The sequence below is a fragment of the Mustela lutreola genome, chromosome 11, assembly GCF_030435805.1.
Source record: "Mustela lutreola isolate mMusLut2 chromosome 11, mMusLut2.pri, whole genome shotgun sequence".
In the NCBI taxonomy this organism is placed as follows: domain Eukaryota; kingdom Metazoa; phylum Chordata; class Mammalia; order Carnivora; family Mustelidae; genus Mustela; species Mustela lutreola.
In genome coordinates this window covers 21420060-21434505 of record NC_081300.1, presented here as the reverse complement: position 1 = coordinate 21434505, position 14446 = coordinate 21420060, and the positions used below count along the sequence as shown (strand labels likewise).

General features: G+C 34.8%; 1 protein-coding gene across 1 annotated transcript in view; it reads left to right on the top strand.

Annotated features, from left to right (window-relative positions):
- DCC (DCC netrin 1 receptor) overlaps positions 1-14446 on the top strand; it is a 769602-nt gene that overhangs the window by 471819 nt on the left and 283337 nt on the right. The window contains exons 10-11 of the mRNA XM_059139941.1: positions 297-435; positions 7637-7686. Coding sequence (XP_058995924.1) covers positions 297-435; positions 7637-7686 — 189 coding nt within the window. The remainder of the gene's footprint in view (positions 1-296; positions 436-7636; positions 7687-14446) is intronic.

Below are 14446 nucleotides of genomic sequence, written 5' to 3'. Positions count from 1 at the left end.
GTTTCGGTGTGGGTGGAATACGGCGCACCATTCAATGTTTCGGGTGGCGTTAAACATATTGGAACTTAATGACTGTAAAAATAGCACGGTGCTGTTTTAACTAGGAGTCTACAGAACAGTTTGGGATTTAGTGGGGGAGTGTGTGTCACAAGTTAGGTTTTACAACAACTCATGATAAGGCTTGAGTGTAGTTTTGTGAGTAAGAGTCTAATATTCAATTCACTGATTGTGCAGAATGGCTGCCATTTCTGCTTAATGTGCCTCCTGAATAACAGTTTGGCATTTTATGTCTCCAGAATATAGAGGTTGATGGACTATCTTATAAGCTGGAAGGCCTGAAAAAATTCACGGAATATACCCTTCGATTCCTAGCTTATAATCGCTATGGGCCAGGAGTATCTACTGATGACATAACAGTGGTTACACTTTCTGATGGTAAGTTATAGACAGTGAAGCTTGATTCACATATTTGATAATGATGATGTAATATTGCATGTATGTAATAGATTGCATCTTCAAGGCTTCCTAATTAAAACTTTTTGGCATATATTAGCATTGATTAAAAATTTAACTCATTCGCTCAGAATACCTCTTAGAGTTAAATTTAAACTTTCCAAGGTATATTTCAAGCTCTGTGTCAGAATGTCCTAATAGGTAATCTTCAAAAGTGTGACTACTGCCTAAGAGTTCAAATTATTGGTGGGGGGAGGGGTATCTTATTGTCTATAAACACAAACACATTAGTGCAGGTGTTTGGACTAATTTACATTGGTTTATTTCTTATTTCTCATTCTGAGGGAGAGGGTTGTGGATAATTAAAAGTGTAAACGATGGACTGTCGTCCTATATGTTATATCACTTAATTCGAAAATATGGTGTTAAGGATATAAGCCAAATAATCCAGTACTGAAGGTATTAAAACTAAATAGGGCAATGCATAATTTTAGTTGTAAACTTGCCTCGTAAGTGAAATATTAGACATATTTTCTGAACTATCATAAAAGAGAGGAAAAATTCTTAATTAAAAAAAGGGTTCGGGGGACGCCTGGGTGGCTCAGTTGGTTAAGCAGCTGCCTTCGGCTCAGGTCATGATCCCAGTGTCCTGGGATCGAGTCCCACATCGGGCTACTTGCTCTGCAGGGAGCCTGCTTCTCCCTCTGACTCTGCCTTCCACTCTGTCTGCCTGTGCTCGCTCTCACTCTCTCTCTCTCTTACAAATAAATAAATAAAATCTTTAAAAAAAAAAAAAAAAAAAAAAAAAAAAAAAAAAAAAAAAAAAGGGTTCGGCAAAGCAGTAGCAGAGGAAACTAGAGATCTAAGAAAAGGACAAAGAAATGTTGGGAAATTTAATGACAAGTGAAAATAAATGGCAGCAGAATATATAATGTTGGACCAGTGGAAATTCAGGCAGGTGTAGAAATGCAGAGATGGCTGCCATGAATATTAAAAAAGGCAACAAGCTGTCTCTTTTCAGCAAAGGTTTCCATGTTGTTGTATATAATTCTATAAATTATTGATCCTCTGAATTTCAAAGGAAAAAAGACTTTAACTTGTGATTCCTTAACCAATCCATCATTGTTTAATCTGGAAAAGTACCTGAAAGCGTATTTCACACAGTATCAGTGGATTGAGGAAGGTCATGCATGTTATTAAGGACAGCTCAGCACAGACACAGGAGTGATGCTCATTTGCAATTTCAACTTAAAAAAATATTTTATATGTGACACCACTTCAGTATCATTTTTAATGCCCACCCATCTGATTCTGTTATTGAGGACAGAATAGAATATTTATTGGCAGAATAAATTACTTCACAACTTATAATTATAAAAATAAAAGGAAAACAAATGAAAATGAATATTTTACATAATTTATGTAGATTTCATTCACACTCTGAACTGTAATACTGTGGCCTTATTCTCCACTTTGGTTTTAAATGTCATTAAGTGAGAGTGATAGATTATTATTCATTAGTCCAAGAATTATTATCTCTAAGTGTTGCAACAGTTAGGACTTAGAAAATGTCTGTCACTAAATAAAAGGATTTCATGACCCTAACCCAACAAGAGTCCCTGTGCAAAGGATGCCAACTTGTCTTTATCGATGCATTTGATAGGAGAAAGCAAAAACTGAATGGCCCCCTTGGAGTCTGCTCCTGGACCTGGTCTGCAACCCTCTTCACAATCAATCATCTCTTTTGATTTCCAACAAAATCTCCTGGATGCTTAGCTTTCTCTCTCTTGTTATCCAGTCCCCTTCTTTCTGCTCAGTCTGATATCTTCATTCTATTAAAGCTGGCCATGCGGGGGTCATGCCTCATACAGAGGTATATTTTATCACATTTCATAGTCTGCTACTTCCCAGTCCTCAGTCCTGAAGCTGTCTTCTCCTTGACTTTCTGGATGTTATGAAGGGAAGATGTTGTAGAAATTAAATGGCCTAATCCATATGAGCACCTTAAATGTAAGCATGGCATATATTTAAGTGTTCAATAAGTGTTATCTATGACAATATATATGTCATTTTTTCTCCTTATATTACATGTTCCTTAGCATGAGCGATGCTGTTATAGTCATCCCTGCATTCATCATCTCAGTAATTATTTACTGTATTAATCAGACAGTTCAGAAAACAATACAGTTGTTAGTATGTACAGACTTATCTTTAGTACTTTCCATTTATGGGGCTAATTTAATAGATGTGCGTGTGAAAGAATGCATCTGTGTTATAGAGAACACTGTGTTTCTTATCAGTTCAGAGGTACCCCTACTACAAAAATTTATACTGAGACCATAAAAAATTGAATAAAAACAAAAAAAATGAAAACAATGTTTTTATTCTTCTGAATTAGTTATCCCAATGGTATTCCATGCTAAAATGCTCATGAAGATGTTTATACTGATAAGCTGTCGTCTCTAACTTAGTTTACTTTCACTGTTTTTCTGGGAAGAAAAACTGTTTTTCATTCAGATCCCTCCACTTATTGTATTCTTTGTTTATTCACTTCTTTAAACCATTTGGGATTTTAGAATGTCAGATCTAGAGAGCCTAAAGTTAGGGTGGAATGTAACTAATTTTGCTAGTTTGTTCTCAAACACCATCTCTTGAACTAGTTGACAACTATAGGTCATTAAAATATTTTATGAATCAATTAATATTTATGAATTTCTGTGCCAGCTTGCTCTGTGCCCCAAAGTAGAAGGACCCAATTTCATAGGCGCACTTAACTATAAGAATGTAATTTTTGCTATTGTCACTGGTATTTATTGAGTACTTATTAGTGCAAGGCCCTGCTCTAATCACTTAACATTATTAACCTTTAATCCTCATGGTATTATATTTTTTTTCCTACTTTACAGATGACAAAACTAATATTAGAAAGAGGCCAAGGCTTGTAAGCAGCAGAGCTAGGTCACAAGTAAGAAAAGGAGCAAGATTTAATGTGAAAAAATCTTGAGTTTCTCTTATTCTGTAATGAATTTCTCCTGCTAATTGCTTAAAGTACAAAGCTCATCATTATATATCAGTTATTTCAATCCATAAATTGTGTGTAAAGGACAGCACACATTTGGTAAGGAGAGGAATTCGAGTGCATTTCTATATGGAGATTCATTTACAAATGGGAATTTTATCTACTTTGCAGAATGCATCATCATCCTCTGTATCAAACCTGCATGTTTTACCATATTGAGGGGAGTTTCTGGACCAAATGCCTCTGATTGGCTTTAACAAGCCAATTGTAAATGATAATTGCTTGACATTTTGAAGAGAAAATAATGAACTATGGCTTTCCTCTTTCACTCATGAGATAATGAAACATCTTGGGAAATCAAATAAAGAAAAGTTCAGATAAATGTGGATTCCATTTACTTCCACCAAGCATCTAATTTTACCTACTGTACATCAATAATAGGGGAGCCTATAGTGAGAGGGAGGGAATAGAGATTGATAACTAAAAATGCTCTCAGAGGAACTCGCTTCTTTCTTTCCTAATTACATAAGGCAAGAACAGCTAGTGTGCTCCAAGTTTGTGAAGTTATATGATGTAACACTTGGCATTTTTTTTTAGTCGGTGCTTATTTTAATTTTCAATGCTTTACAGAATAATTTTAACATAGATTATATTAAATTCTTTCTCGTTGTGAGGATGCCATTCTGTTCAGTTTTTCTGACCACACACATTGTTATTATTTCCAGCCTCCTCTAATATTTCCTCTTTCATGGAAATAGAATGTGGAGATGGTCTTACTAAAGCCTCTGCATTATTCCCTTTCCTGGAAACTGAACAGGGATGTTCACAGTCTGTGAAGATAGTTTAGGGAAGTCCATTTCATTAATAGCATTTGGGAAGAGTCGAGAAGATGGGAAGTTTGTCAAATGCAAAAGAGCCCTTCTGATTAATCTTTAGGGAAAAAAATCTTAGTGTTTTAATCATAGTAACATGAAAATGGAATCTAAGACATAAAAGAAAGAAAATTTTAAAATGAGTTTTGAAGGAAACTGATCTGTTAAAACACACACACACACATTTTAAGAACTTGACAAAAAAGGACATCCAAATGCCACCAAACATGTGAAAAGATGTTCCACATGACTGGTCTTCAGGGAAAGGCAAATAAAAATACTACATACCTACCAAATGACTAAAATGGAAAAGATTCAGAAAAAAACAAAGGTTGGTAAGGATATGGAAATTTCTGGAAATTTTCTATATTTAACATATATATAACCCCGTAGGAGTTTCCACTGCTCCCAGGTTTTCCAGGCCTAGGTATATAACAAGGAAATGAATGCAGTTCTTCATCAAAAGACATGTACAAAAGTTTTTGTAGCAGATTTATTCTTCATAGCCCCAAACTGAATGTAATCCAATGCCATTCATCAATAGAATGAGTAAATATAAAATATAATGGTAATATTTTAGAATACGACCAATAAAAAACCAAACGAAATAACTGAAACCACTGCAAGATGCAGCAGAAAGAATGAATCCCAAGAAATCGCAATGAGAGAAACCAACCTGAACAAAATAACTGATTTCATTTTTAGTAAGCTCCAAAGCAAGCTAAGCTAATCAATGGTGTTAGAAGTCAGACTCGTGGTTACTCTCAGAAGGATATTGATTGGGAAGGGACCCAAGTGAACTTTCCAGGATACTGAAAATATTCTATATCTTGATTCAGGTGTTGTTTAAATGTGAATGCTCCTACAGACATATAACTTTATCCAGTCACACATACACGATTTGTGCATTGTACCATATGTATGTCTTACATTAATTAAAATAGAACTGCAGAAAGAAAGCTTGTTATGGCCAAAACCCAGAGTATGAAAAACATTTTTATTATGTCTTGTAATCTCTCTGTTAATTAATTAATTCAACAAATATCTGCTGCATGTGACCTTCACACTTGATACTCTTTTTTTTAAAATTTATTTTTTATTTATTTTCAGCATAGTAGTATTCATTATTTTTGCACCACACCCAGTGCTCCATGCAATCCGTGCCCTCTATAATACTCACCACCTGGTACCCCGACCTCCCACCCCCCGCCCCTTCAAAACCCTCAGATTGTTTTTCAGAGTCCATAGTCTCTCATGGTTCACCTCCCCTTCCAATTTCCCCCAACTCCCTTCTCCTCTCTATCTCCCCATGTCCTCCATGCTATTTGTTATGCTCCACAAATAAGTGAAACCATATGATAATTGACTTATTTCACTCAGCATGATCTCTTCCAGTCCCATCCATGTTGCTACAAAAGTTGGGTATTCGTCCTTTCTGATGGAGGCATAATACTCCATAGTGTATATGGACCACATCTTCCTTATCCATTCGTCCGTTGAAGGGCATCTTGGTTCTTTCTACAGTTTGGTTACCGTGGCCATTGCTGCTATAAACATTGGGGTACAGATGGCCCTTCTTTTCACGAATGACATCTGTATCTTTGGGGTAAATACCCAGTCACACTTGATAACTCTTATTGATACTGAGGATTCAGCATCTAAAGTGACAAGAATCCAGCACTCTGTAAGCATTATATTCTGTATTTGAAAGAAATGTAATATGAACTAAAATAAGTTGAATGATAAAGTCTATTTCTTAAATTACAAAATAATTTCTGAAAGAATTCTTGTTGACCTAATTCATGAAAACAAGCCTCTAGTGAGTGTTTTTTTGTTGTTGTTGTTTGGTTTGGTTGGTTTGGTTTGATTTTTGTTTTTTGTTTTTGTTTTTGTTTTTGTTTTTGTTTTTGTTTTTTATCACAAGCTACATTGCTCACAACCTTCACCTATTACTAAGATAATAAGATAAGAAGTTCGAAATCAAAACAGAGTAAGTGATTATAATTTCTATGGTGTCCAGAAAGGCCTAGGAGCTAATATTTCAGTAAGCATTTATTTGTTCATGTAACCATTGAGTCAGTAGCTGTTAATTGAATGTCAGTCTGGGGGCCATACAGATTAATCAGACACATACCATGCCCTCATGGTGATTACTTTTCAGAAGGTAAACTCAGAGTAGGGCATAAATGAATTCACGGTAAAATATAAGTACCCTCAAGAAATGTAGATATTGTCCAAGTTCAAGTTAAAAAAGGGGCGACATGACAGAAAATGGCCCTTAAATTCTTGAAAATGCTGAGAGCCTTTCTTCTCTGTTAAATTAATCAAATTGTCATGAACAAAATAAGGACTACTCATTTTACAGGTTAATACGTGTTAGGCATTTATTGAATGCTACTTCTGTTTCTTTTGTGGGGCAGAAAGCTTTATTTTGTTTATGATTCTTCTCAGACATCTAGGAAGTGTCTGACACACACACCCATTTAGTGAATGGAGTCTCTGAATGACTGACATGATAGAGTATTCATTTTTTGATACAGTAAATATCCACTAGAAGTGTTGTTTAAAAAAATAAATGTACATGTTCTTCCTTCTTCCATGAAGGAAAGGGGCAATCAAAATTCAAGTAAGAGAAAAAAAAAAAAAAACAGAAAAATCCACAAAGAAAAATAAGCAGTTGTGTTTTGTTTTTGTTTTTTTTTCTTTTTGGTTAATGCATTTGACTCACTGAGAGCTATTTGATAATCTGCTTGCATCTATGACACACAGGTTTAATTACACACAGATAAAAAGACATATGTATTTCTTCTTTTCACATTTTAAGAGATAATAAAAATTGCAGTGAGAGGATTAAGCAACATGAGTGACCATTAGAATGACATATTTTATAATAAAACCATGCAGATCCTGAAAGACACAATATCTTAAGCCTTTAAAATCACTCTGGGAAATCTCCTGTGTATTTTTATTGGTTTCTCTGGGAAGGTTCTAACAAGAAAGCTGTAACTAAATGGCAGTATTTGGTATCCCCACAGGTGCTCTCTTGCCTAACACTTTTTTTGGGGGGTGGGGAGAACTCCTTATATGGATGCCTGGTGCTACCAAGTGAGAAAAAATAAACAGAGGCAGTTACTTTTCATCTCTCCAGGAAAATTTTGAAGTTCCACCTGGATCAGCCTACCTAATTACCATCATGAACTGTGAAAGTCACACTTTCTCTTTTCACAGAAGGTTGTGGTTTCTCTTTTCTGACTTTGGCAGTAACCGTCTCACCTTGTTTTGTTCCTTTTAGTGCCAAGCGCCCCGCCTCAGAACGTCTCCCTGGAAGTAGTTAATTCAAGGGTAAGTCATGGAAAGGTTCACTGTTTCATTCCCTACACGTGTAATTTTCACTTGCCCCATTGATTCACCTCCTTGGGTGCATGGTGGTTGCCATGTGAAGGAATGTTCCAGAACAGCTCAGTGAGCGAGCAGCACAGATTCCCCGTCTTCTTCAACCACACTTGAGTTAATTAAAGGAAGGATTGTTTTACTAATAGCACACAGTTTATAAATGTGACAATGATTAAAGGCTATTCCACCAGGAAGCAAAATGTCTATTTACTTATATTTACGAGTTTAGAACACAATGTGCTAATGCCACAATTGATTGAAGGAACGAACAAAACCTTCACCTTGAAAGAGGTGGAATAGAGAGACTTTGTTTCCTGACAGATTAATTAGAATGGGATGTTTCATACCATCCCTGTTTTCCACTTACAAATATACACATCAAAAGACCTTCTTGAGGTCCAATAAGGTTATATTTATGAAGCAGTGATCCAGTGATTAATATTTTCCTGGCCTGGAAAGTTGCTAAAACTTCCAAAAAGACTTAAATTAGTCTAGGTGTGGCTGAGGATAAGGAGCCTAATGCCAGAACTCAGTTCTTTAGAAACATCTTATTTCAAGTGTGCCTTGGGGTTGAAAATAAGCTAAAGCCGTATAGTACAGTGAAGCAAACAAGGATTGGTTTGGGCTGACTCTTTCATCACTTTCTTGTATGTTCTCATGGAAGTGACTTCATTCTCCCCGGGCCTCAGTGATGGTGGGGGGGGGGGGTCGTCAGCCTAATTGGTCTCCAAGCTCTGGGAGACAGCCGGGAGATCTTACAAGTCTTAGAAAAAGGCATACCCTGGTTTCTATTCTGGCTTTCTCTTTTAATAACTGTATGTGCCTTAGAAAAGTTTCTGACCTCAGCAAGCCTCAGTTTCTATATTCATGGAGTATGAATGTTAATGCTTTCCTTATCGATTTACCGTGAAGAATAGTAATAGGGCATATACAAAGGATTTAACTTTGTGTCAGTAGCTGTTCACTCAATGTATGATTCCTTGCCACATTTTGCAAAAATCTCTGATGAAGTCCTGTTTTGTGGTTGTGATCAGATTTGCCTCTGTCAAATGAATTTGTCTTTTGAAACAAGTGAAATGTCTCTAAAATCATTAGCCTCTTATATTTTTAGTCCCTATATTGGATAAGAACTAGTAAAATGAATTTAAAATTAGAAGGGGTAAAATAAGTGAACTTAGGAAGAAAAAAATGAGCTAAAGGGAAATAAGGAGAATTATTGAATGACCTTGGTTGCTGACTGTATTTAAATATGGGTTTTTACCTCCCTGAAAAGGGAATTTCTGTTTTGCAAAATTGAATTTTCAACTGATTTCTATATATGTATACAAATATCCCAGCCTGTACTCTTCCATAATACGCAATACTTGCTACAACCAAATGTAAGCACTCCTGTTTCTATCCTCCTGTGGTTATATCTGGAACACTGCACTCCTAGAAAATTTAACTTGTTCATTAGCTTTTAAGAATGAATACAGCAGGCCCAGGCCCTAGAAAACTACTATTTGCCTCTCTTTCTTTCTGTTATCTTTTTTCCTAGCATTTAAGGAATTAGAAAATATGAGTTTGGATTCTTCTTGGTTTGTTACCAAGGAGAAAGTAATAGGATGGTCAAAACACTGTTACTGTTGTTGTTTTTAATTTCCAGTATTGGTGAAGTGAAAGACAAAAACAATATTATATTTTGATGTTCTTCTTATGTTTGAAACAAAAGTTCTCAAATATATTTATATTTTCCCCATTACCATTTTAAGAAACAAAATATATTTAAAAAGTATTATTTTCTTGAATAAGTAGTAGTATTATCTAATTAAAAGAATTACATTTGTGTTATTCATTTTACCTGAGATTTTTATTTATATAGAAAAGAGCCATATTTTAAAATTTTATTCTATATAATGTTTACAATTAATGAACATAATTGATCATGTTATTGACAGTCAATGAGAAAATTTGGATATGTTAATACTTTTGAACATAGCTAGGATTTCTGTACATAGAATTCATAAGTCACTATAAGGTATAAAATGACCATTTATAGGCCCTTGTTAAGGTTCTGGCTATCAATAAGCCAACAGGACTGAGATATCATGTCCCAACTATGGGAATAGTTAGATTCTTATAAATTTATATAAAAGAAACAAAAATTCTGTTAATATATTGTTCTTAAAAACCCCATACATCCGATAACCTTTATAAAGCTATAATCATAGAACAGACTTGATTCCCTTTCTGCAGGCTTACTTGAACACAGATTTTGTTCTGAATGAATGGCTTTACCTATAGATACTAATTTTAGGTAATAGTGAGTCATGATTATATGGTTTTTTGCCATACTAAAATTGCTTTACAATAAATAACATCTTCATAATAAAAGAGAAAATAAAGATTTACAGAATGGGCTTTAAAATCTAACTCTTTTATTGGGAAAACTTCATAGGAATAATTTTCTTAAGATTTTTACTTTAAAATTCAATTATTATTTGAAGAAATACATATTACAACTTAATTAGTTGGGTAGAATATAAAGCATAAGTAGTAGACTAGGAAGAGCTTTTGTTGGTACTTGACTATTTTCCAATACAAAAGTTCTGAGATAAGAACATTTAGAGAATGCTACATTTCAAGACGCTAGCTCTTTGAGATCTTGGAAAGTCAAGATTGGTTTCATTGATTCATTCATTTGCTGTGTACTTACAGTGTATCTGTTATATACTGTATACTTATACACATATATCCATATATGCAAACATACACATTGCACATACACCTACTATATTACTATATATAACTAAGTGACCCAGTCTTTGCCTTCATGGAACTCATAATAGGTAAACATTCTTTTAATAAGAAAACATATGAGAGAAAATTCACTTTTAATGTAACCAGATTTAATTGATTGTATCTCCTCAAAGTGACACTTTTTTTCTCATTGATAAAATGAGAGTGAGAGAGATAATCTCTAAAATCTCTATGACTCCCGGCATCTATGACTGTATTTTCACTTGTCAGACCTTTTCTCAATCACTGTATCTTTACAGAATTTGAGAAAATGGTATATATATTTTGATTAAAGTATACTGGATTCAGTTCACATGTTCAGATATTTATTGATTGATTACCAAGAATGAAATTTTAAAAAATAAATAAAATCCAGTGTATCACCGGGCACAGATCTTGTGCAGAATTAATTTTTTTAATGTAGAACAGTGGATTTCTCTTGTTCTTTCACTGCATCTTTCTTGTGTTGAAATTCTTATCCTTGAACAGCAGTTAAATCTATGTGGATGTAATTTTGTTGCATTCCTAAAAGCTAATCCCCAGCTAGTCACTCAGCAGTTTGATAAGTGTGTGTGATGCCTTAATTGCTACAGTAGAAAAATTGATGTGTCCTGCTGCATCTTAGTGCCTCACTCCCTCATGTGTGAGCACATTTTGGCATGCTTAAACAACTTGAAAATTAGTTTAGTGATCCTACAAGTCCCTTTACCTAGAAACTACCCAAAGGGAGAATTAAAACAGCAATTTTCAATTCTAGAAAACATACTGATCATTTTGGTCCCAGATATTTTAACATCTTTTTTCTTTTTCTTTCTTTTTTCCTTTTCTTTCTTTCTTTAAAACCAAAACAAAACAAAGTAACAAACAAAAACAATGCAGAGATAATCTAAGGACTGTATCATGAGGTAACCTCAAAGGGGCATATGCTTCTGAAGATGTGGAGTGAAATGGGTTTGACTCATGTCTCTGTCCCCTGTCATTGAGCTGGTTCTCGTATCAACAGAACATTAGAGTCAGGTGGACAGCTGAATGAGTCATTTGCATTTGACTCCGAACTGGGATACACACTTGTTAGGGGCTGTAAACAATAGTGCAAAAGGGAGGAGAAGGGAGAGAGTGGAGAATTGTAAAACCAAGGGCAGTGTGAATTACAATATTAATTTGCAGATCCCCTCTTCTCCCCTCCCCCGACTGAGGGTTTCTTCTTCTCTTGGTTGTCCAGAGGGTACTGGAGTTGACACCACTTCCTGCTGCATCGCATCTTCCCGAAAACACACTGCTCACACCTGTTCTAGACTCCCTTTATCAGTCTAACCATGCTTCCTGCAACTGTTGTTCTCACCCTTGTATGCTGAACTTTAGGCAAAGGCCTCAGCTAGCTCATGAAAACAGGTTTTTCTGTTTCTCTTCCAATCATCCTAAATCCTTCATAAAATATACTTTGACCACTGACTTATTTGGAGCCAGAGCTCTGAGTCCTTTCCACAACAAATACAGCTGGTCTCTGAAATACATTTAATGTAGAGAAAGAGGACATGCAGTATAGTCCTTAGATATTGGGTACCATACAAATATAAATTAGAAACTGGCATTTATGATAATATTTACATTTACACTTCAGACTTCACACTGGTATTTTTACTCAATCATAACACACAGAGCATTTCTACTTGATTATAGTGTCTGGTCCAGTTATTCATCAGTTCAATTCAAGTGGCTATGGATCTCTTGTATTTATTTTAGTTATTGATCTCTTCATTGATGCTTTACCTGAGTCTTCTTTGAATATAGACAAGGTCCAGCGGGCTATGACTGAAACAGTCTTGAGAAGGGTGTGAGGGTAGGAGCATAATTAGAAGGAAGACAATGTTTTCCAATAGTTCTTCCAGCTTAGTCTTTCTATTTTGCCTAGAATTTGTGGAATAGATTGACTATAAATGTTTATGTTATGTTAAAATTGGACAACATACATTTCATGAGGACCACCTCAAGAACAAAACTATTTGGTCTGTAATTAGGAAAAAAAAAAAAACACCATCTTCAGATATCTGCTGCCCTGCGTACTTTTTTAAAAAATCAATACTTTTATGGTAGTCAAATAATCTAACATAAAAATGTACCATTCTAACTTTTTTTGGGTGTATGGTTAGTGGCATAAGTACATTCACATTGTTGTGCAATTATCACAAGCATCACTCTCAGAACACTTTTTATCTCCTCAAACTGAAACTCTTTCCCCATTAAATAATTATAATACTCCGCCTCTCCCCTTTCTCCAGGCTCTGGCAACCAACATTTTACTTTCTGCTTCCTGACTTGTTTTATAAAAAGTAAGGAGACTAATTCTTGAGAAAAAAATGTGACTATCTTTTAATCTTAATAGAGAAATGAGAACAATCTTTTGTTTAAAAAGATTTTATTTATTTATTTATTTGACAGACAGAGATCACAAGAAGGCAGAGAGGCAGGCAGTGCAGCAGGCAGAGAGAGAGGAGGAAGCAGGCTCCCCACTGAGCAGAGAGCCCGATGTGGGGCTCGATCCCAGGACTCTGAGATCAAGACCTGAGCTGAAGGCAGAGGCTTAAACCCACTGAGCCACCCAGACGCCCCGAGAAATGAGAACAATCTTAAAGTTTTATATCTTCACAGAGAAATGAAGGATCTAATGAATGATAATGTTCAGGAATATAGGCAGATGCTGTAATAGGCTGGAAGAAACCTCACTTCCCATTATCAATATTGCTTTCAGAATAATTCTGTTCCAAGGTCCCATATTTATGAATTTTTTTTTAAATCTACTGACACTATTTATAATGACTGTAGATACTTTATCGGTCTAATTCTGCAAGTTGAGTTTATTTCACTTAAGCACACTATTTTGGAGTTCAGTAACCTACATTCTATGATAATATATACTTTGCATTTGTAATATGGGTGAAATTAGACATTAAGTTAGCAAGTCTGTTTTGTTCTTGTAATAAAATAACTTGTTTGAAAAAAAAAATCTACTGACAAAACCAACTGCTGTAGTTAATAACAAAGCAGAAATATACGGATGGGATTGTTCTGGACTAACTCTGAAAACATACTTTTGGTCATAAACATCAGTTTTATATCCCATTACAGTTTAGACCAGAGCTCCAAGCCGGTAAGTAAATTGATCCTTTGATTTTTTTTTTCAAAGTTCCAATAAATCAACAGTTTCTGTCTTCTTTCCGCCCCCTCCCCCAAGTGGAAACATAGGGAATGGATTAACTGTGAGGGAGAGAGTATTAAGAGAGTGTAAAAATATAGATATAGATATAGATATAGATATAGATAGATATAGATAATCAATTTTTATATAACAAATGCATCACACCAATTTAAATGCATTCCCGGAATAAGCTCAATAAGAGAATACACTGTAAATTCAAGGCATATCTCCATATCACACTATCACTCATTCTCTTAGATCTGTTCTTAGAGAATACTGACTCATGGTACTTTCCCAAGCAGTGATGTTGCATGATTTTAAATGCTATGAGAAACATGATCCCCTATTAGAGATACTAAGAGCTGCAAAAGTATTTTTTAACTCTGTTTTGGTCAAATAATTTCTTTCTATAGATGACGTTTATACTAAATACTATCCTTAAAACTTTTTCTGTGTTACTTATTGTGGTAACATCATAAACATTCCAAACAAGAACAATGTAGTCCATAAGCTGAGCTAACTCCTCTCCACAAGAAAGTACATTCTTACATGAATTAATTTCAAATAAAAATAGAAATTAAGTGGACAAAAGAAGAAAAAAATAAATTTCTGAAAAACTAGAAATGAGTCTAGGAAAAGTCTTTACAAAGCACCTATGAGCAAAACTGTGGAATAGGGAGTCGAGAATGACCTATGATCTCTTTTACAGGAGTTGAATAAATTAGAGGCATGATT